The sequence below is a fragment of the Drosophila sechellia genome, chromosome 2R (assembly GCF_004382195.2).
Source record: "Drosophila sechellia strain sech25 chromosome 2R, ASM438219v1, whole genome shotgun sequence".
In the NCBI taxonomy this organism is placed as follows: Eukaryota; Metazoa; Arthropoda; class Insecta; order Diptera; family Drosophilidae; genus Drosophila; species Drosophila sechellia.
In genome coordinates this window covers 2,478,711-2,498,617 of record NC_045950.1, presented here as the reverse complement: position 1 = coordinate 2,498,617, position 19,907 = coordinate 2,478,711, and the positions used below count along the sequence as shown (strand labels likewise).

The 19,907-nt window shown below is 43.6% G+C and overlaps 4 protein-coding genes across 5 annotated transcripts; 3 read left to right on the top strand and 1 right to left on the bottom strand.

Moving 5' to 3' along the window:
* The first annotated feature begins 110 nt into the window (after window positions 1–110).
* LOC6619149 (transmembrane protein 164) lies at window positions 111–3,538 on the top strand. Of its 2 annotated transcripts, none has more exons than XM_002043353.2 (5): window positions 111–365; window positions 1,758–2,133; window positions 2,194–2,386; window positions 2,443–2,543; window positions 2,690–3,538. In XM_002043353.2, the coding sequence occupies exons 2-5, from the start codon at window positions 1,804–1,806 to the stop codon at window positions 3,062–3,064; spliced, it is 999 nt and encodes a 332-aa protein (XP_002043389.1). In that variant the 5' UTR covers window positions 111–365; window positions 1,758–1,803; the 3' UTR covers window positions 3,065–3,538. The 2 variants fall into 2 exon arrangements, with proteins under 2 accessions (XP_002043389.1, XP_032572945.1); XM_032717054.1 differs by lacking the exon at window positions 111–365 and adding an exon at window positions 1,646–1,700.
* A 1,061-nt stretch (window positions 3,539–4,599) lies between these two features.
* LOC6619148 (sterol regulatory element-binding protein cleavage-activating protein) lies at window positions 4,600–12,799 on the top strand. Its single transcript, XM_032717053.1, has 7 exons — window positions 4,600–4,865; window positions 7,301–7,660; window positions 7,726–7,909; window positions 9,214–11,482; window positions 11,545–11,747; window positions 11,804–12,158; window positions 12,225–12,799. The coding sequence occupies exons 1-7, from the start codon at window positions 4,600–4,602 to the stop codon at window positions 12,401–12,403; spliced, it is 3,816 nt and encodes a 1,271-aa protein (XP_032572944.1). The 3' UTR covers window positions 12,404–12,799.
* A 1,542-nt stretch (window positions 12,800–14,341) lies between these two features.
* On the top strand, window positions 14,342–17,264 carry LOC6619146 (cell death protein 3). Its single transcript, XM_002043350.2, has 3 exons — window positions 14,342–15,610; window positions 15,666–16,077; window positions 16,137–17,264. Exons 1-3 carry the CDS (start codon window positions 14,509–14,511, stop codon window positions 16,201–16,203), a joined length of 1,581 nt encoding a protein of 526 aa, XP_002043386.1. The 5' UTR covers window positions 14,342–14,508; the 3' UTR covers window positions 16,204–17,264.
* Window positions 17,265–17,375: 111 nt separating this feature from the next.
* On the bottom strand, window positions 17,376–19,800 carry LOC6619145 (peptide-N(4)-(N-acetyl-beta-glucosaminyl)asparagine amidase). Its single transcript, XM_002043349.2, has 6 exons — window positions 19,340–19,800; window positions 19,187–19,278; window positions 18,289–19,124; window positions 18,149–18,233; window positions 17,993–18,089; window positions 17,376–17,936 (listed from the first exon to the last, which is right to left on the bottom strand). Exons 1-6 carry the CDS (start codon window positions 19,713–19,715, stop codon window positions 17,527–17,529), a joined length of 1,896 nt encoding a protein of 631 aa, XP_002043385.1. The 5' UTR covers window positions 19,716–19,800; the 3' UTR covers window positions 17,376–17,526.
* Between the last annotated feature and the right edge of the window lie 107 nt (window positions 19,801–19,907).

Genomic DNA, 19,907 nt, shown 5'->3' with positions numbered 1-19,907 from the left:
TACATTCATTTTTGGCGCCCAATTTAGCAAAGAGCAAATGGGCGAGAGCGCGTGCGCCGAGAGGAAGAAAGTGAAAGCTCGACCAAGGACAATGTGCGGCAGCCGCGCTAAGTCCCAGTCGCTTGCAGACAGTCGCTCAGTGAGAACGTCGCGTTTTTTTCGCCACCCTTCTTCTTTTCGCCCAGCGAATTGCATGCTTAATGCAGACATGCACTCTATATGTAATTAAACATAAAAAAGGAACAAAGAATGTGCGATATCCGCGGGATTTGCTTAATAGCGTGAAAAATTCATCGGTGAATCTAGGGGTATCTCACGGAGCTTCGGACCAGAACACGTGGCAGTTTCAGGCGGAAGACTTATAGGTAACGGATGGAAAAATCGAAAATCGTGTCGGCGCGAACGGGCTTTTTTCTTTGATTTTTTGCCGAAGTTTAGTAACTGCATATGTACATATGTAGCACTGTCGAAAAGATTGTTGAATATTTCCCTAATGGTTTTCCAATGTCAGCATGTACATATATTTAGAAAAGCTATAAAGGTGCATATGTACGCCGTCGTTGGTTAAACCTGATTACTTAACGATTTTTGTGAGTTATTTAATCTAATCAACAATATCCTACCGTTCTATATTTGTCAGCATATTCAGTTTAGCTCTAACTGTGATAGATACGTAGCTTGTGGATGGGTTAAATGACTATAAAAGGGTTTTATAACCCCGGTACCTTAGTCTGTTTTTCCCCTAAAAGCTTTCGTGTTCTTGACAATGAAAATAACAATGACTGCGGCTGTACGTACGTCCAATGCTAGGTTTCCGCTTATAGGCCTTCAGCTGAACCACCGTATTGGTTTAATTTGTGGCCTGATCTGGCATTATTCATAGCCACCTTGCGGGAAACACGCCCAAAAGCGCCCTTTAAATATGTACGCCGCTGGCTAACATTGCAATGGGCCCGCACATTGGCCTTCGGCTTTCCGCTTTGTGGTTTTTGGTTTTGGCCCTTGGCAAGTGGCCAATGGACAGCTGCGACAAATGTCAACGCTGACATGAATTCATATTCTTTGAGATCTTTGCCTGCAGGCCGTGTTTGTAAACTTAGCACGTGATATTGCACACGCTGCAATGCGGCAATCTCCTAGTAACCAATGTTTTGAAAACATCGCTGGCATGGTACTAGGCGTGGAGTCTTCTTCGAGGACAGCTTCCCCACCAACCACATCCAGTAACTCGTAGTAGAGAGCTATTCCGGCCCTATAACGTATATATATTCTTGATCACTAGCCAATCTGGCCATGCCCATTCCGTAAAAACGTCGAGAAACTAGAATCTGCCTAGTAGAAAGTTAAGATTACGCAAGCAGAATAGCAACAGATAAGAAGACTGTAACGCCTCCTAAACGCCACAAGTTGCATAAACAGTCACTCCCAAACTTTTCGGAAATGTTGAATTATTTTTTAATGGTTATTTTTCTTGTTAACGTTGTGTCCGTCCGTATAAGCGCGAAGGTCTGTGAATGCTGAATGTTATTTATATTTCTTCCATTTCCTATCGATTTACCAACAACAATAAGAATTGGGACTTTGTTTATGATTTAATTTAACTATGTTTGTACTGCGACTTGTGTAACTTCATTTCCGAAAGAAGAGTTATTTATTTGTAAATCTGGAACATTTTTAAGAACAGGGTTCACATTGGATTCGTACGTTACTTACCAAACATAGCACGGCTCAAAATACTAACAATGGTGATTTTTCAGAAGTGGTTATCTCACTACCCTAGACGCTTCACATCACAGCCTTAAAATGGGATGGGACTGGGCAGTCGGAGGAATATCCGATGAGATTCCGAGGACAACGGGACCAGAATGCATCAACTACATGACAGATCGACGTCGCTGGTTGGAGACGATACTACTGTCCGCCCTCTTCATCTTTATAATGCATCGCTCCTGGCAACGCCTAGCGCCGATTAAACTTCCGCCGCCGCACGAGATACAGAAGCCACACAGTCCTACACGACTGTTTCTGCTTATAGCCTTGTCAATGATTTTTGGCGTTGAGATGGGATTCAAACTCTCCGGACAGTCAATGATTTTCGCCTTGAATCCATGTCATGTCCAGTCCTGTCTGCAGGTTAACAATTTGTCATGTGGATTGTCGTAGAACAGTTTAAAACACATGGGATACTTACAGATTTATCTTTTGGCCGCCAAGCCGACGAAGACGACGACAGCGCTCTTTCGTATACAGATGAGCAATCTGAACGGCCCATTTCTGGCTTTTCTTTTCCCAGAGGTGGAGGGCCGCACATATCCCTTCGAGCAGGCCACCTATTGGATCCAGCATGCACTGCTCTATATAATACCGATTTACATTATCCGAAGCGGTAACTAGGAGACGCCATCTATTTGGTCGGGAAAGTACTCTTGTTTTCTCTTTCAGGAGCGTACACTGTCGAGGACCTCAGCGAGTTCCACTGGTCCCATATAGGTACCGCCTTCATGCTGTTTTATCACTTCGCTCTGCTTTCTCCGCTCTCGATTGTAAGTGGCCTTGAACAAAGTAACTTTGCACATTTAGAAAAACCTCTTCATTACTTTCGAGCAAAAATGTTTTACATCTATGCTCATTCATTATTTACAATATATCCAAAACGTCTCCTGTCACTAAAACCTTCCAATCTTTGCAGTTTACTGGTATCAATCTGGACCACATGCTCTGTGCGGCGATGTCAGATCCGTTCCAGGGATCAAATTACCGGATATTTGCGTGTTGCCACCAAACACTGCTCTGTCCGCTGCTGAGCAAGGGCACGGTGGTGCTGTTCGGACGCCGGAATTGGAGCAGTAGCGGCCTGAACGGAGCGGGAAGTATGCCGGAGACGAGAAGTGAGGCCGCCCAGTATCACCAATTAACTCAAGGTGACTATGCCATGCAGGAGGAGGCGAACTTGCGGCACCGATATAGCAACCAGGAAGCGGTGGACGATGGACACCCGCATGACGCGGTCGAAATGGCGTCCCTTACAGCGGAGTACACCATGCCAACAACCAAGATCGACTAGTACTTACTGCGTCTATTATGCCTGTCAATTCACGAGCCACTACGGCTGCGGTCCACGTTTTGCAGATAGCCGCATTGCCCGATCATACTAAAATATGAGGGATTTTTGTGAGATCTGAGAGAGGTGAATGTATTTAACAAAGACGTGTAGATAATAACAAATAAGGCTAATTTTCATGCTCATCGAGGTTATACTTCTAAACAAAACAAACACCACCCAAGAATTATCGAGTTAATTCTTACTTTGAAGAAAAATCAAAAGTTACACCACTTCAATGATTAATAATAGTGTACGTGTCTTAAATTGTAAGCCTATAGCGATCAACAGATAAATTCAAAAATCAAATCGAGCGCCAAGGGACGGGCAACTCAAAAGGTCTGTGTTCGGTCTGGCAGCACTGTCCAAGTGAACTGTGACCCGTTTATCTGCAGCTGTGGCCGAATCTTAAAATAAATAATAAATAGTCGAAACGGCTGAGGCCTGGCTTTGGTTGGTCGTGGGGATTCATGGGAATTGGGGCAGTTTCCTGTCCCACGCCGAAGTCGAACAGGTGCTCATTCCGTGCGAACTGCCCGCTGCGCTGACTCAGCTGTTCAATGTTTTGGTTCGGCCGCGAACTAGTTCGCGCTCGCTGACTCACGGGGAGCCAGCATTTTGTTCTAACGTGAGTGGTGACGCGGGGCGCATCCAATTTTGCGGTTCGGTGTAGAAAAACGTGCTTAACGAAAAGCTGCATATTAAACTGATTGACGGACTCGTCTGATCGCCATTACCTTGTACCTGTGCTGCGGCTGAGCTATCTGCAACACTTGATCTGCCTTCAATTTGGTTCTGCCCGGCGGTTAGGTACTGCACATCCGCCCAGAAAAGAGAAATATACCTTCCTAATTTGATAACAATAAGCCGCGGCGCTGCTTTAATTTCAATTAAGTAAAAAATACCCGGTGGGAGCGACGTTTACGTCGCAGATTCCTATAAGAATAACCCGTATGCTTGTGCGCGTGTGTGTGTGAAAGAGCGCCGAAGATGCGCAAAAACGTCAATTAATTGCAGCGTCAGCAACAACAACTGCACGGCGCAAATAACGTGGGGCCAAAAGGTGCGAATGAAGCGCAAGAAAAAGAAAAATCAATAGAAATAGAATGCAAATCGCCGGTGAACATGTATCGATATACGGCCCATTCGCAAGCCCAAGCCAAGATCCAAGCTCATTCCACAGCCAGCAGGAGCCAGCGAGGCGCCGCTATTAATAAACAATAATAATATCGCAATATCGGGCGAACCGGACCCTGCGTCGCCTACGCAGATGATGCGTTGCAAACGTCGGGTTGCGTAATTGCCGCAGTCGAGTGTGCAAATCCGAATTCGCACAAAAACCGCGAATACCGAACTCGTACTTTGCTGCTAAAGTGTTAGAACAAAGTTCGTGGTCAGATTCTCCTCTCTAGAGTGTGAGTGTGTGTGTGTGCAAGTCGTGGCCGTGCGCCTGTGTGTGTTCACCTCGGTGTAAGTGTAAGTTCTGTGCCAACAACAACATGGCCGCCGCAACAGATGTTTCTGCCAGGGCGGCCGCGGCAGCGTCGTCGACGTCGCCGCGCACAGCAGCATCCAACAGCAGCGGCCTGGCCGGCAAGCCCCCCGGCCCCGCCCCTTCGTCCACAGGAGTGGCGGGCGCTGCGACAGCCTCCTCCACCGGACTGCCCGCCTCCGTCTCGCACTTCTACTACAAGCACGGCCTCTTCCTGTCCAGCTACCCGACGTGTGCCTCCAGCATCGCGTTCATGGCGATTCTGCTTTCGTGGTCAGTGCCAAAACTTTGCAGACACAGCAACTTAAAAATATATGTACATATATGTACATACATAAATATGTACACTGTATATGTACATGGAAAATTGCTTGTAGCGGTCATTGGACTTGACATTGATTTAAATTTTTTGAACTTTTTCAACACCCTTTTATAAGCGATGTTGGACAGCGAAACTAAATTCAATTGCAGATTTTAGTTAACTTAACTAGCTTAAGGAAGCTGGGATTGGTAAAATCGAATTTTAAAAATTGGAAAGCTGGAATCGTTTGCCCAGCAATTTGTTTTCTTTCACCTCGAGTTTTGAAGATATGAAATTTCGAAAATCAAAAATTTTTTAATCGGAATTACATTGTTTGCCCACTCTTCAGAATTTAAAAAAAAGTTATACTTTTGAAAAGTTATACTTTAATCTTAGTCTTATCAGAGAATAAAGCGTTTTCCCATTTCTTAAAACTGTATATTATCAATAAAAAACGTTGGCCAACGATAGGCAAACGACCATCCTTAAAAACGATACGAATTGTTGTTAAGGTTGGGCAAACGAAAATAACAACTAATTTTAATGGGTTGGAAAACATTATTTTTTGACAATATGCAGTTTTAGGGTATTTAGGATATTTTAGGATAATTTGCTGATACGGCCGAGATTTTCTTTAATGGGTTATATTTTCAAAATTAAACCTTTTCTTTATTCTTAAGAGTGTCAAAATAATGTTATGCGATTACAAAAAAATTTCTGAATTATTTTTTCCAAATTGTATATCATAAATACTGTATTGTATAAATGCAAATTCGTGGGCAAACATTTCCGGATTTCAAATTTCAACAAGAGAGAATCCTATAGTCGAGTTCGCCGACTATCAGATACCCGTTACTCAGCTAGAGGAAATGCGATCTCGAAATTTAATATGAGTAAATGAGAACAAATTTGTGAACGTGGAAGTTTTAGGCTGCTTGTGGGCGTGTCAAAACGTTTTTTGGGTTAATAATATTAAGGCTATTTGCAAACATTTCGGAAAAGCATTCAACCAAATTTCTCTGTAGATGCTCTGCAGAAAACCGACACTTTAAAGTTTACAGTGTAAGCTACGTATTGCTCCAGCTTTAGGAAGTTCAATCCCCAGATATGTACATATATTTGTATGTATATTTGTATGTGCATTGACAATGCATATTACTAAAACAAACTTGCGTATTTATTTCATTATCTGCTCGTTCATTGAGTTGAGCAAAAACAACTTCATAGCCGGTTCCGTGATTCGTTATCCAGAATGTGAATTATTTGGAAGGTCCCAAAATCTGAAATGCTAGAAATTACGTAGGCAATTTACTTTTTAAATACAATATGCGTTTTCATTTCCTAAGAGGCATGTCTCATTTATGAGTAAGGATTTATACGTATCGGCTTGTCGAATAGCTAAATTCCTAAATTTGGTTGTAGTGTTTTTCCTACCAGTATTGGTCGATCTCCACGCCCATAAATTTTCGAATAGTTTCTTTCAATATGCACAAAAAAATTTTACAACTACAACAAATGTAACCGCTCCCAGATATCGCTTGGGTGTCTTCTGTCTTGTTTTTAGAGCGTTAAGAAGGGTTTTTGTTTGCTTTATTATACGCGTTAAGAACCTATTAGCAATCCATTTGATTTTAATTTATATGATAAATGCACAAACCATCCGGCAGCTTTAAACAGGATTAGATGAACCGGTGTTTCGCTTATCGAAGCGTTATATGTATACATTGGTAGCTGCACGCACGACGTTTTCCCGCCTATCGGCGCGCTTATCACTGTAGAACGTCGTGCTCAGCGCCGCTTACCAGCTGGTCGCTGAGGGCAGGCTGTTGTCTTGGGCCAGGCAAACGGCCCGCTGACCTTCAATACTCGATGAGAGAATTGCTGATAGCTCGAAGAATAAATAGTTGAATAAAATACTTTATTTTGGTTGCTCATGCCTTGCTTTAAATACAAATGAAATGGGGATTATCGATTAGATTTGAATTTTCGTTAGGCACGCTTCTTGCAGATACTATAAAGGGAACTGATTACCCTGTGAATATGCATTTAAGTTATGATCATTTCATGGATGCTGACGCACACTTTTGCTAGTTTCCTTATAGGTTGTAATCTATAGTTTATAAATAAATTAAATCTGCTCCTAGTTGGTTTATTTTCAAATCAACGAAATAATTGCTTTATTCGTTGCTCTTTGTTTAACGAGTAAGAATGCTACAAATGAAATCATTATTTTCTATATACTTACGTGGGATCAATTAAACTAGACCTTTTTTGTGTCTTTCCAAAAATAGAAAGCGCTAGCCACGCGATGGATGACTATACGCTTGCAAAACACTCGCGCTACTCCTAAAATAGCCGATTAATCAAATATGGTGAATACGATTATTAATTAAGACTTCCATTCCAGCTATCCGTTAATCAACATACCGTTGCCCGGGACAATACCCACCAAGATCGTTGTACCCTACGAAGCTGGATCCGGATCGCTGTCAGGGCAGACTCTTAATACATCCTCGACTTCACCGCAGGAACTGCACCCTTCCGCCGAACCTCAGGTACTAAATAGCAGTACCGCGGACCGCAGCCCGCCTCCCCTTCTGCCATGGGCGCAGAGTAGCCCCGCCTTTTTCTACGTCCAGCAGATTACTCTGCGGTCCAGTGTTCTCCCATGGACGGAGGGAATGCAGCTTATGGATGCGTTTCGTGCGCCGCTATACGAAGTTTTTAAATTGCTTGAAATTGTGCGCAATCACCAGAGCAGCGAAAAGTGAGTACATCGAAGGGGTCTTCCAGTCTCTCAACAACGCTGATTTACTTAATATTCTCCGGCAGCAAGCGTACCCTGGAGCACAACTGCCTACATGTAGAGAACGTAAAGCGCGGAACCCACGGGCAGCTGGACCAGATCTTTCCGGAGTATGGCTGCCTGCTGCTCTCGCCTGCCAACCTGTGGACGCAGAACTCTCAGAACTTCACTCGGGACACAAACATTCTGAACACGATATTTCAGTACCATGTAGGTATAGGCCAATACATATGTAGATAAAGCAATGTTCAGACAATATCACCAGGTTTAAATGGAAGATCTAGAACAGGTGGAGTCAACCGATTATCCATGTCTGTAAACTTTAGGCACTATACGTCATAGACTTTACGCAACTCAAGCAGTTTGTAAATATTTATGAGATTTTAGCAGATTTAGGTTGAGAAGAGAGTTTTAGTCTAGACTCCACACTAGCCGGACCTAATCTTTCATTATAGGTATTGTCTATACCGATGCGTTTTGAGCTTTTGAAAGTCACACAGTCTCGTAATAACCCTCTATCCAAACTACTGGCAGAGGGCATTTACATTCCAAATCCGCAGATGAACTCCAATAAAAATAAGATCTATTACGAATATAGTTTTAAACAAGAGAGAAGCTATAGTCAAGTTCCCTCACTACAAGTTACGCGTTATGAAGCTAGTGGAAGTGAGAACACGAAATTTAATCATTTTTCTGGCATATCGGTAGATATTAGAGAATTGAGAAAAAAATAAAAAATTTTCAAGAGTGAGGGTCGTAACAGTGTTTTGGTATACCTGGAGAATTGACAGTATATTGAAAAAATTCAGTATAGTGGGCGTGGGCAGTTTTGGACGGTTTTGGATATTAGAGCGCGGCAGAGTTTCTTTTCATTTCAATAGAAATTTACAAGCTTAATGCTAAAATTTAAAAATATCCAACAATTTTCCAAAGTTTGGGCGGTTTTGAGAGGTTTGTTAGAGTGGGCGCGGCAACATTTGGAAACAAACTTGCGATGCGTCTATGTCTCTGGAAGCTGCTTGCTAAATCAAAACTCTAGCTTTTATAGTTTTTGGCGAACATGATCAAGAATGTATATACTTTATGTTGTCGATATCGCTTTCTTCTGCCTCTTACGTCCGCTTCAACGAATCTACTATACCCTTTTAGTCTATGAGTAACGGATATAAGAATTTTAAAAGCTTCAGATTGTAGTATGAATATGCATACTGTTAAAATATAAGGGTTTCGCTCATACACGCATAACTATGAGTTCGTGTACTTTTTGTGCCCCTTTCAATAGTATATACACAAAAAATTTTTATTAAAAGTTTGTAAGATAAGCACGGCATGAGATTCATTTTTATTTTAATACTTTTTACGGAAAGTTTTTTTTTTCGATTTCAGCAGGTAAATTGAATTCAAAAGTATGATATTAAAGTTCAAGGAAATTGTTCTTTGTTGAATCGGGAAAATACTTAAAGTAATTCTAAATACTTATCTAATTCTAAATGTGTACTTTTGTCCATTTCCAGAACCTACAGAAATCAAAAGTTTCAGCGGCGGAAATGCTGTTTGGTTTACCCATGCAGGACACTGGATTCAAGCGCTATCCTTTGCGCGCTCGTTCGCGTATTATACAGTATGCCTTGACGTTATTCCTCAAGCACAACGATATGGAGTACCTGGACACGCTAAAGGAAAAGCTGCAGCGACACTATCCGCCACTCCCGTTGGCTAGTGCGCCGGCTGAAGAGCCGACGACCATAACTTACATCTTTTACCCGGGAGAGTACAGAATGTGGGAGCTGGTGCCCTACACAGTGGCCTTTATGTTGGTGTTTGCTTATGTGTACTTCTCTGTTCGAAAAATCGATGTATTTCGTTCCCGCTTTTTGCTGGCCCTATGTAGCGTAATCACCACAGCCGGGAGCTTGGCCATGTCCCTTGGCTTGTGTTTCTTCTTTGGCCTGACAATTTCGCTGCAGTCAAAGGACATTTTCCCCTACCTTGTAATCCTTGTGGGATTGGAAAATAGCTTGGTGATTACGAAGAGCGTAGTCTCAATGGACGAGACTTTCGACGTGAAGATCCGCGTGGCGCAGGCTCTTAGCAAGGAGGGTTGGCATATATCCAAGACTCTTTTGACGGAGATAACAATTTTGACTATTGGCCTTGCAACTTTCGTACCCGTCATCCAGGAGTTTTGTATCTTTGCCATAGTCGGCTTGCTTTCCGATTTTATGCTACAGATGCTGCTCTTCTCAACAATACTGGCCATGAACATTAAGCGGACCGAGTATACGGCGGAGGCCAAGCACCTTCCTAAGATGTTGCTGAGCTGCACCCAAGGGGCTGGTCGACAGGATTTTCGATTTTTCGGGGCCGCCCCAGCATTGCCACCGTTTGTCCCTGGCACATTTCAGCGTTCTCAGTCGCATCCGAAACTGTGCTTTGCTGATGCCGCATCTGTTAGCGATCGTACAAGCTTGGTTAATGGACACTCATCGCCAGAGCAGCGAATACCCAAACGCATAAAGATTGTAAACTTCTGGGCGCGCACGCGCTTTTTTCAGCGTGCCTTCATGATCTGGATGATTGTGTGGATATGCTCTATAGTTTATAATTCTGGATATCTGGAGCAGTTGTTTAGCATGCAGAGCAACGGCACAATGACGGCAACCCTTGAACTTCAACGGCGACTACAGGCGGGTCGGGGAGCAGTCAGCAGTTTTTTCGAGGGATGGCAAGCGGACGGGCAGCGTGCCACGAGTGCGCCGAGCGGAAGCGGATTTTCTACGCCTATAAAAGCTCCTCTAGCGATCGACATAAACGAAACGGCCGAGGATATGTTGAGACTGCGATATCCCAGCTTCGACATAAACTATTTCCTTTCGAACTTCCACTGGTCCACGATTATGAAACAGTACAACATCTCACTAAGTGGGCACTACGTCACCCTGCTACCGACCATTCGCCTTAGTCATGCCATCGCTCCAGAGCTAGCCACTCTGTTGCGGAATCCGCAGGAGCAGCTGCAACAAAATTTTCAATGGAAGGCCCTAGCCGCTGCACTCGATCCGCTGGACTTTAACGATGACGACGTGCGCCGTGAGTCTCCGATGGTTATGGCAGAGGGCTTGCCTCTGGTTCCGAAGAGCCCCATGGAAATATTTTTCGCCATCCTCTTGTGCTGCATCAGCATCTTCGTGCTTTGCTACACGATGGTGGTTTTCTACCGCTGCATCTGTACCAGGAACTATGCCGAGTGGCGCTCCAGTTGGCACGAATCTGAGGCGCCGTACAAGCAGACTGAGCAAATTCTGGAGGGAGTTCCAACGCAAATCGCCGGACACAAACATCGCATTGAATGTCTGGTGTCTGACGGCGCCTACATCATCAGCTGCTGCCTTAAAGGCCAAATCCGAGTGTGGGATGCACGGAGTGGCGAGCAGCTAACCAGCATCTCCCGATCCGATATTCAGATCTCTCAGCAGCGACCGGATGGGCAGACGCTGGTACGAAAGCTGGCCGTGTCACCGGTCTGGTGCCTGGACTACTTCGATAATCTCATCGCAGTAGGCTGCGCCAACGGCCGCGTAGAATTGTGGGAATCGCCTGCGGGATTGCTTAAGTGTGCATATCAGGAAGACGCGAAGAGAAACCAGGGTATAACCCACATCCACTTAAACGGCGATCGGGTGATTGTGGCGCGTCTTAATGGCCGACTAGATTTCTACCGCTTAGAGACGTACTACAAGGGGAAACAAATCGACTGGGGTTTTACCTCGGCTTACAGGCGAAGTATGTCTTTCCGTTAAATAACCTTTTAAAAAGCTCCTAAAAGGAAAGACTCTCTCTTTTAGCTCATGTTCGAACTGGATCCACTGGAAGCCTTGGATTAATGATGCAGCAGCAGCGCTGTCAGCAAGAAGCATCCCAGAAGACCACCAAGGAGGAAATGAAAATCACATTGGAGGGTGTAAGACTAGCCCACCAGCAACCAATCACATGCATGCAGGTCGTTAACGACATGGTTTTCACTGGCAGCCAGGATCACACTCTTAAAGTGAGCATGCAACATTTTATTAAATCAACTTTCCTAACTCTAACTGGTCTCCACAGGTGTATTGCCTCAACAAGTCGGATGTTGAGTATACGCTCCACGGTCACTGCGGTCCCGTAACCTGTCTCTTTGTGGATCGCTGGCAACCGGGCACAGGGGGGTCTGGGTCACAGGACGGCCTGCTCTGCGTATGGGATCTTTTCACAGGCGCCTGCATGTATAATATACAAGCTCACGACGGAGCTGTCAGCTGTCTGGCCTGTGCCCCCAGTTACGTAATCTCGCTAGGCACGGACGAGAGGATTTGCGTATGGGAACGATTTCAGGGAAACCTGTTGACTACCATCAACATTTCAAACGCATACTCGAGTCTACTGATGCTAACACCGTCACTATTGGTTACGAGCAAAATGGGTAAGGTCTCATTCTTGATTGCCAATATAAGAGGTGCAGTAAATAATAAATTGAATTCCAACACAGGATCTCTTATTGTGTGGGATGTGCGCACTGGGCAGCCGGCTCGCGAGGTCAAACTGGACTTTGCAAACCTTCAGCTCTGTCCCAAAATAATGATGCTTGCCTGCGATTCGGTAGTTTGCGACTACGGAAATGAGATCCGCGTCGTCCGCTTTCCTATCGTGGCTGACAAGTGCCACTAAAGCGCAAAATTTTAATTTAGCGTGGTTCGATAGCACCTAGGAATAAGTTGACCTAAGGCTCTCAAACGCCTGGAAGTCATTGACGCATTCACTATTTTATATAAATATATATACTATTAGGGTCCGCAGCAACTTACGGTTTTAACGTATCTCTTCTGTAGAATTTTGTGTTAATTATTGGACACTAAGTGTAACAGCTTTGCTCCGGTAGGTTAAGGAACTAAACTAAATGAATCAGATATATACACATATATTTTCGCGTAACTATAAGAACTATATAGTGTCTTAAAGCGCCTCAGCCTAACATAAAATGACTAAATGTTAAATTAAACACATTATTTATTAGAATCATCTACGCTTAATATTCAGAAAGAAAAATAAATTTAAAAAAAATAATTTTGTTTTTAAATTTATTCCTCTCCATGAACTTTGATTTCCATGCTGCCTCAGTGGATAATGTATATTTATTAAATACAGCACTCTAAAGATTTCAACCAACTTATAAGGTAATTTGATCACATATCAGGTAAGATGTTGTTTAAGTTACGTTGTTACTAATAAGTAACAGTATCTTTTAAAATACACTGTACGTTCATTTAAAAACTTCCTTTCCATAGAATGCGAGTAGTTTGGGATGGTTATTTCTATTTTTGGTAACAGTGAACATACATATGTATGTTTGTATATGAATTTAAAATACTATGTTAATGACTATTTCATAAACAGTAAAAATATATATTTAGTCTGCATCTAGTGAGACACCAAAAACTCTCATACATTAATCTTTACTTTTTCAGTTCAGTAATTCGAATTTGATGTATTCGATAATTTAAAAAGTTTGGAACAGCCAGAAGGTATTGTGATTATATTTTAAATATTCTTCATCAGGGTCAATAGCCGAGAATTTCTCATTCTTCGTGACCCAGCCCTATGGAAAGAACAGTTGGAAAAATGGTTGATTTGGAGAAAGAATAATTGTTGGTATACCAGTTTTGATTAATCTGTGGAAATGAGTATACAAGTTTTGGAAGAAATATACCAAATTTGTGTAGAATTGCCAGCTCTATCATACGTTTATTTATATATGTATGTGTTATATGTGTTAAAATGTAAATAATACAAAGAAAAGTATGAAATATAATGAGAAATATACATAGCAATAAGGGCCTTTCACTCGTCAAGTGTGTTAGTAACTTCGTACTTAGGATGATTAAATGGGCAACACCAAAAAGTGTGGGCGAATCAGTTAAAGTAGGCGTGGCAACGGGTCAAGAAACTTGCTGTACGCATATGTATTTGTCTAGAATCATGGACCCAAATCTCAACCTCCTTGTTTTTATAGTTCCTGAGATCTTGACTTACATTTGTATGTATGTAGATATGTACGTAAAAAATTGTTGTGCTTTGTTTTAAACAGCTGATTGGGTCATTGGCTGCGTTCGATATGATTCTTGGAATTGCTTATTGTTAAAATCAGCGTGTGAATAAGGCATGAATACTTGAGATGGCTTCCCAAAAACGTATGTGTAAGTAACAAATAAATACATGTACATATGTAGACAACTCTTGGTTTAACCCTTGACGAAAACATAAATACAAAATAAATAATATTTAAAATTATCACTCATTTTTTTCTATATACATACATATGGACGTATGCATGTATGAATGGGCACCAGAGGAAATTGTTCATAATAAAAGAGAGAGTAAGAGCGAACCATACACAGGTGTTGGTGAGCTGAACTCGTTCGGTTTGCTTATAACAGGAAGATCATAAAGGCATAAAAGTTTTTGGGTATGGGCAAAGCGGCACACTGGGAGACATGTATCAGCCACGTCGGAGTGCAGATAACGCACACCTCGGAGCGCTATTAGCACAGTTTCATAGTGTTGTGGTGCCGGATAAAATCCGATGAGAGCGGCGGAGGCTTTCGATGAATAAGCCTCCTTATCTCGGCAGCGCTCTTTACTCGGAATTCTTTCCGACTCTTTCAGTAGAGCGAGAACCGTCGGTCGAAACACAAGAGCTTCACAAAGCAACTGCAGCGCAGTGCGGGAAAGCCAGTTTAAGACAGGAAGCTCAACACACGCAAACCGGAGTGATAATGGGTTGGTGGAGCAAGAAAAGCGAGACGGATCGCAAACAGCCCAGCCAGGCACTGGTGGTGCAGGACCCGCGCACACGAGTCCAGACCACGAGTGCAGCCACGGAGACGACCAACACGGCCGTGCAAAACTCGACCATAACGGACAGCAACAACCAGACGGTTACCTTTCTCACCACCCGCCAGACGGTGACGCACACGCAGCGGGCGCTGATCACGGAGACGACAACGCGACGCACGCCTAGTCAGGCGGAGTTAGAGGCTCTCTTCGCCCAGATGAGAATGGGCGGTGAGGGACCCTTTGGCTCCACCACCACCACTACAACGACCACCTCCTCGCGCTCCCGACCGCCCAGCTTGAACGGCGTCTCCTTTCGCTCCACACAGCCCTTCAAGGCCACGGCAAGCAATGCTGGCAAACGATCGAGCACATTAGTCAAGACCGAGCAGACGACAGTTACCAAAAAGAAAGGGCACACGGTCACCCAGCACCTGGAGACTCAGAGAGTGGACCTCAAGGGAAGTCGACCTAAGGCGACCTGGGCGCCATTTTCGACTGCAAACAGTTCGGATTCCAGCTACGTCTCACCTTATGCTCAGAGGCCAAGCCTGGCCATAACTTACACATCTCCCTGCGTCAAGACACCAAAAACCACTAGCTCCACGTCCAGTTCCTGTGCCAGCTCCGTTACGAGTCCGTCCAAACCACCATCATCTGTCTCCTCCATTTCTAGCTTTTTCAAGTCAGCTCCCAAGCAAGTTGAGAAGCCGCCCAGTTTTACTGCAACTCCCAAACCCTTCATTAGTCTGGGATCATCAGGAGGCACCAAGCCGAAGGCAACTGCCGTCGCGCAATCCGTAGATGCCCAGGGCACGATTTCAACGAGCCTGGGTACCTCGAAATCAAGCCTGACCAAGAACAAACTCAAGCCCGCCCGGGTGTATATCTTCAACCACGAGCGGTTCGATAACAAGAATGAATTCCGAAAGGGAAGTGCCCAGGATGTGAAGGCCCTGCGCGCCACCTTTGAGCAGCTGAAGTGCAAAGTGGAAGTTATTACAGATGCAACCCTGGCCACCATTAAAAGGACAGTGCAAATGTGTAAGTAGAGAAGTGTAGTTTCTCGGGTTATTCAATTAATTCGTACATTTTGCAGTGGAAACCAAGGACTTTAAGGACAACAGCGCTCTGGTCCTCGTGATCCTCAGTCATGGAGCGCGCCACGACCAGATCGCAGCAAAGGATGACGACTACTCCGTGGACTACGACATGGTTTTTCCCATTCTGCGCAATAAGACGCTTAAGGACAAGCCCAAGCTACTTTTCGTTCAGGCCTGCAAGGGCGAACGCGAACTAGGGGGCTTTATGACCGATGCCGCCCAGCCCAATGGGTCTCCAAATGAGATCCTCAAGTGCTATAGCACGTACGAGGGCTATGTATCTTTCCGCACGGAGGAAGGAACTCCTTTTATTCAGACCCTGTGTGAGGCTCTCAATCGATCGGGGAAGACTTCAGACATCGACACCATAATGACGAATGTGCGTCGAGTGGTTAAAATTCAAACCAAGTAAGAAACCCCACGTGTTTATATATGATCCCATAAATAATTATTAAACTTTATTTTAGAGACCGCCAAATTCCATCTGTCACTAGCACCCTTACCTCTAAGTACGTTTTTGGAGATTACATTTGATCATAGATCTTAAATCTAAGACACGCCAATAAATATCAAAAATTAATATTACATTAATGTAAATAGCACATAGATATACATAGTATATAGCACAAGCGTCTGGTCCACGTAGTGACGAAGCGTACCAGGAGAGGGCGATATGTACGAACAAATTTAAAATCTGTGATGGTTGTTCGATCTTAGCATGAAATAACAATCGAAAGGTAGCGCACAAACTAAAGAGGAAGTGCATGTGTGAGAGTAAAAATTAACAAAAATTTGTCTTATGGGGGTCGGGAATTTTTAAAGGAAAATTATTTTCGGTGACAAGAACCTGAAAAAATGAAAAACTGTTTTTATATTTTTGTGGTTTTTTTGAGAACGAGTCTAATGTATTATTTAAAATGTAAAACCGTGTAGTTCTTGAAATTTCCTAACTTTTATTATACAACACATTTACCTAAAAATTTACGTTTAAATGTTATTATAAATGTATGTATACCAATATAATGACCCTTTCTCCATACCAATAAATTTGTGACCGTGACCGTTAGCAACCTCTACTTTAGTGTAATGGTACCAATTATTTAATTCAATAAAGCGAAAAGAATATACATATGTAACATTCTACACAAAGATTCATATTCATGCATTTAAGGATTCATATGTTTATGCGCATTTTTTTGTAGATGATAAGCGAATGTCATATGTATCGATAAATTTTAATATACCTATATTCATAATGGGCAGGCAATAATCGAATGACTTTTTGGTGATGCAAAATGGTTTTATCACTGCGCTGAAAATCGCTGATGTTTTTAAGTCTCAACGAACATATTACTTCGAAATACTCACATATCACATCTATTTGTATACCCGTTAGTTGTAAGTCTTTTACTGTACTAAAAAGTATATAAATTCTTGATCAGGATCACTAGCCGAGCCGATCTAGTTTAATTTTATTTTACCTTTTTTAATTTTTTTTAGTTTTTTCTGTCTACATATGTACATTTTGAAAAATCGTCCTGGCACTTGTACCAATAAAATGATGTACTGCTCTGCTCAGCAGCATATAGAAAATATATGTTGTATTTTTTCCTAAATTTGTCATCTAAGAACCTTATATTTTATATTAACTGTTTCCATGCGCTTGTTCTATATATTTATATATAGAAATCCCAGAAAAGTTAGTCTTTAAAACTTCAAGTATAATTACATATAGCGAGACTATGTGCCTTTATCTTATTTTTAATATACATTTTTGATTATTATATTTTCATCCAGATTCGGAATCGTTTATATTATTTACAATTACATTTTGATTTCAAAAATATTATGAGGACTTCAATGTAGTTGCACTTGCAGATCGAAGGGATAGTCTCTTGAATTAAGACTCTGCCTGAACAGTTGTGTGTGTTGCCATGCCACATCGCCCTTGCCACCAGTAAGTTTGGCCACAATCTTGAATCCAGTGGCATTTTCAACCGAAGCGCTTCCGTCGGTGGCATCGACAGTCACGCTGATTTTTCCGTCGCCAAAAGTTTTTGTCTCGAAAACTAAGGTATAGGACTTAACCTTTAAATTGGTCTTGCTGAAATCAAACGTCCAGGCAATTTCTCCGCAATCGGTGTCCTCCAGTCTAGCCAAATATGCCATTTTCCAATCGCGCTCCACTTTTCGAAATATGTTCTTTGAGGAAAATTGCGCTTTTTGCCAGGTCTTATAGCTATCCAAGACAGTGATGAGTTCTCCGTCTATGAATAGAAAAGTTAAAAACATTCTTAGTGCTGTGAATAAATCAATGACTCGCCTTTGGCATATCGTTCGTATGTATCGGTGGCGCAGCTGTACCGCACATTCAGTTGCCTTTTTTGTAGCTCTGCTGCACTCAGATTGAAAACGAATATCTGTAAATACTTGAAAGGTCACAAACGGCCGGCAGCGCGTTACAGGTCAGCTCACTTACATTGGTAAAAGTGTGCTCCCCACGTGACTGTCGCCAAGAAAGACTTCCCGAGCTCCGGCCCTTCAGCTCGTTTTCTGTCGGCTTACTAAACAGGAAACGAGATTAACTTTAATTTCGAATAGTTTTCTGTAAATGCGTACCGCTCTAGCGTCAAGCCGATGACCTCGTACATGTTGCGCTGGCTGAGGAACAACTTTCGATCGGCGGTACAATTTTGCCGCCGCTTTGCTCGAATCGCGTCCAGCGTTTGCACCATTTCTTTTTCCCCGCACAGCTTTCGTAGGTGCAGAATCTTCTGGTGGTCATTAGTGTAGCGCCAAGTCACATCTTGGATGTCGTCTCTAGAGTAGGCAAGAATGTAGTCGATGGGACGTTTCCAGCCATGCTGGTACATCAGCGGAGAATCTACCACGTTCTCGGAGGGGTCAACATGCAGCCAACGCATCTGGGCCTCGGAGTACACCTCGGTCCAGACGTGATCAAAATGCGAGTGGACAATGCGGGCGTCGTAGTCGAGGGCGCGACAGAGGAATGTGAAGCAATTGGCATATTCTCCGCAACGGCCCTTACGGGAAACGAGGAGCTGGGAGATGTCGTTATAGCGGTAGAACTTGCTCTCCTGGCCGCAGCAGACGGTGACCTCCACCCTTATATCACCTTCCCGTTCAGTACGGCGCAGCTTGCTCTCTTCACTCCCACACACGCGGCAAGGTATATTGTTTACCCACTGGAAGAACTGCGTGTTGAACCAGTTTACCAGCTCCACAAGCAGCAAGTCGCGAACACATGGCTCCTTCTCCTGACGCTCACCCGACGCAATTTGATCTTGGATGTCTATCAGTTTCTCGCTTGCCATTTCGGTGAGCTCCTCCACTGGAATCAGAGTGCGGCCAGTAGCCAGCAGCAGGTTATCCTCGTACTGCATGACTGCATCGGAATAAAGCTCTAGCGACTGCAGAAAGTTATTATTGGTGCGCTGAAAACAAGCTTCCACATCAGAATACAGCAGAGGTCTATCTTGTTCGATGGCTGGCTTACCAACACACGGGGGAAGGCGATTCTATGACGATATTCCACGGAAGGCTTGATGAACAAGGGCGTGGTGCTGGTGGTACTTTGTTGAGGAGGACCTATTAAAATCCCAGACATGATGATTAGGATGCAAGTCTTGCCCCCCAAAGACAAGCTTACTTTTCGACACTGTGCCGTTAAGCCAGGCAGTGCGTCTTTCGCTTAGCGCATCTCTGTACTTCTTCACCTGCTGCAGGGACACCTCGGTGGGCAAGGTGTAGGCGTTGGAACTGGGGGTGCGTATAAAGCCTATGGCTTCCAGTAACCTCTCACAGCCGGGCAAGGACAGCAGCTTTTCTTTAATAGCTTTGTTTTCCTGCCGTATGGTGCGGAACATGGAGTTCTCCGGCTGCGCCAAGATGTTCTCCAGCAGCACTAACAGAATGCGGACCGCTTCCAGGTAGGCTTCCTTTAACCCTCGCTCCTGCTGCTGCTGACCAGTGGAACGGGTCTTCGGTTCGATCTGGTGCACGCACTCCAAGTTGATGTCCACCATGTTGATGACTAGCTGCCACTATCAGATTGGTTTCGTCGGTAATAGGGGTGGTCGGGGGATGACAATCAGGCAGACACAAAGGGTTATGGTGTTGAAAAACGCGGTTAGCTTAGCGAACTGCAAGCGATAACAGAAGAGGTGTTTTTTAGGTTTTTTTGTTGAAAGAAGCCAACCGAATTCCACTAGCACACA

Excerpts from the sequence above, each read along its gene's own strand:
- LOC6619145 (XM_002043349.2), bottom strand. The coding sequence starts at position 19,715 with ATGGTGGACATCAACTTGGAGTGCGTGCACCAGATCGAACCGAAGACC. Across the intron at positions 19,279-19,339 it reads TAACGGCACAGTGTCGAAAA|GTCCTCCTCAACAAAGTACC; the intron begins GTAAGCTTGTCT and ends GGATTTTAATAG. Across the intron at positions 17,937-17,992 it reads ATACGAACGATATGCCAAAG|ACGGAGAACTCATCACTGTC; the intron begins GCGAGTCATTGA and ends TTCTATTCATAG.
- LOC6619146 (XM_002043350.2), top strand. The coding sequence starts at position 14,509 with ATGGGTTGGTGGAGCAAGAAAAGCGAGACGGATCGCAAACAGCCCAGC. Across the intron at positions 15,611-15,665 it reads TAAAAGGACAGTGCAAATGT|TGGAAACCAAGGACTTTAAG; the intron begins GTAAGTAGAGAA and ends TACATTTTGCAG. Across the intron at positions 16,078-16,136 it reads GTGGTTAAAATTCAAACCAA|AGACCGCCAAATTCCATCTG; the intron begins GTAAGAAACCCC and ends ACTTTATTTTAG.
- LOC6619148 (XM_032717053.1), top strand. The coding sequence starts at position 4,600 with ATGGCCGCCGCAACAGATGTTTCTGCCAGGGCGGCCGCGGCAGCGTCG. Across the intron at positions 4,866-7,300 it reads ATGGCGATTCTGCTTTCGTG|CTATCCGTTAATCAACATAC; the intron begins GTCAGTGCCAAA and ends CTTCCATTCCAG. Across the intron at positions 7,910-9,213 it reads ACACGATATTTCAGTACCAT|AACCTACAGAAATCAAAAGT; the intron begins GTAGGTATAGGC and ends GTCCATTTCCAG.
- LOC6619149 (XM_002043353.2), top strand. The coding sequence starts at position 1,804 with ATGGGATGGGACTGGGCAGTCGGAGGAATATCCGATGAGATTCCGAGG. Across the intron at positions 2,134-2,193 it reads ATGTCCAGTCCTGTCTGCAG|ATTTATCTTTTGGCCGCCAA; the intron begins GTTAACAATTTG and ends GGATACTTACAG. Across the intron at positions 2,387-2,442 it reads GATTTACATTATCCGAAGCG|GAGCGTACACTGTCGAGGAC; the intron begins GTAACTAGGAGA and ends TTTCTCTTTCAG.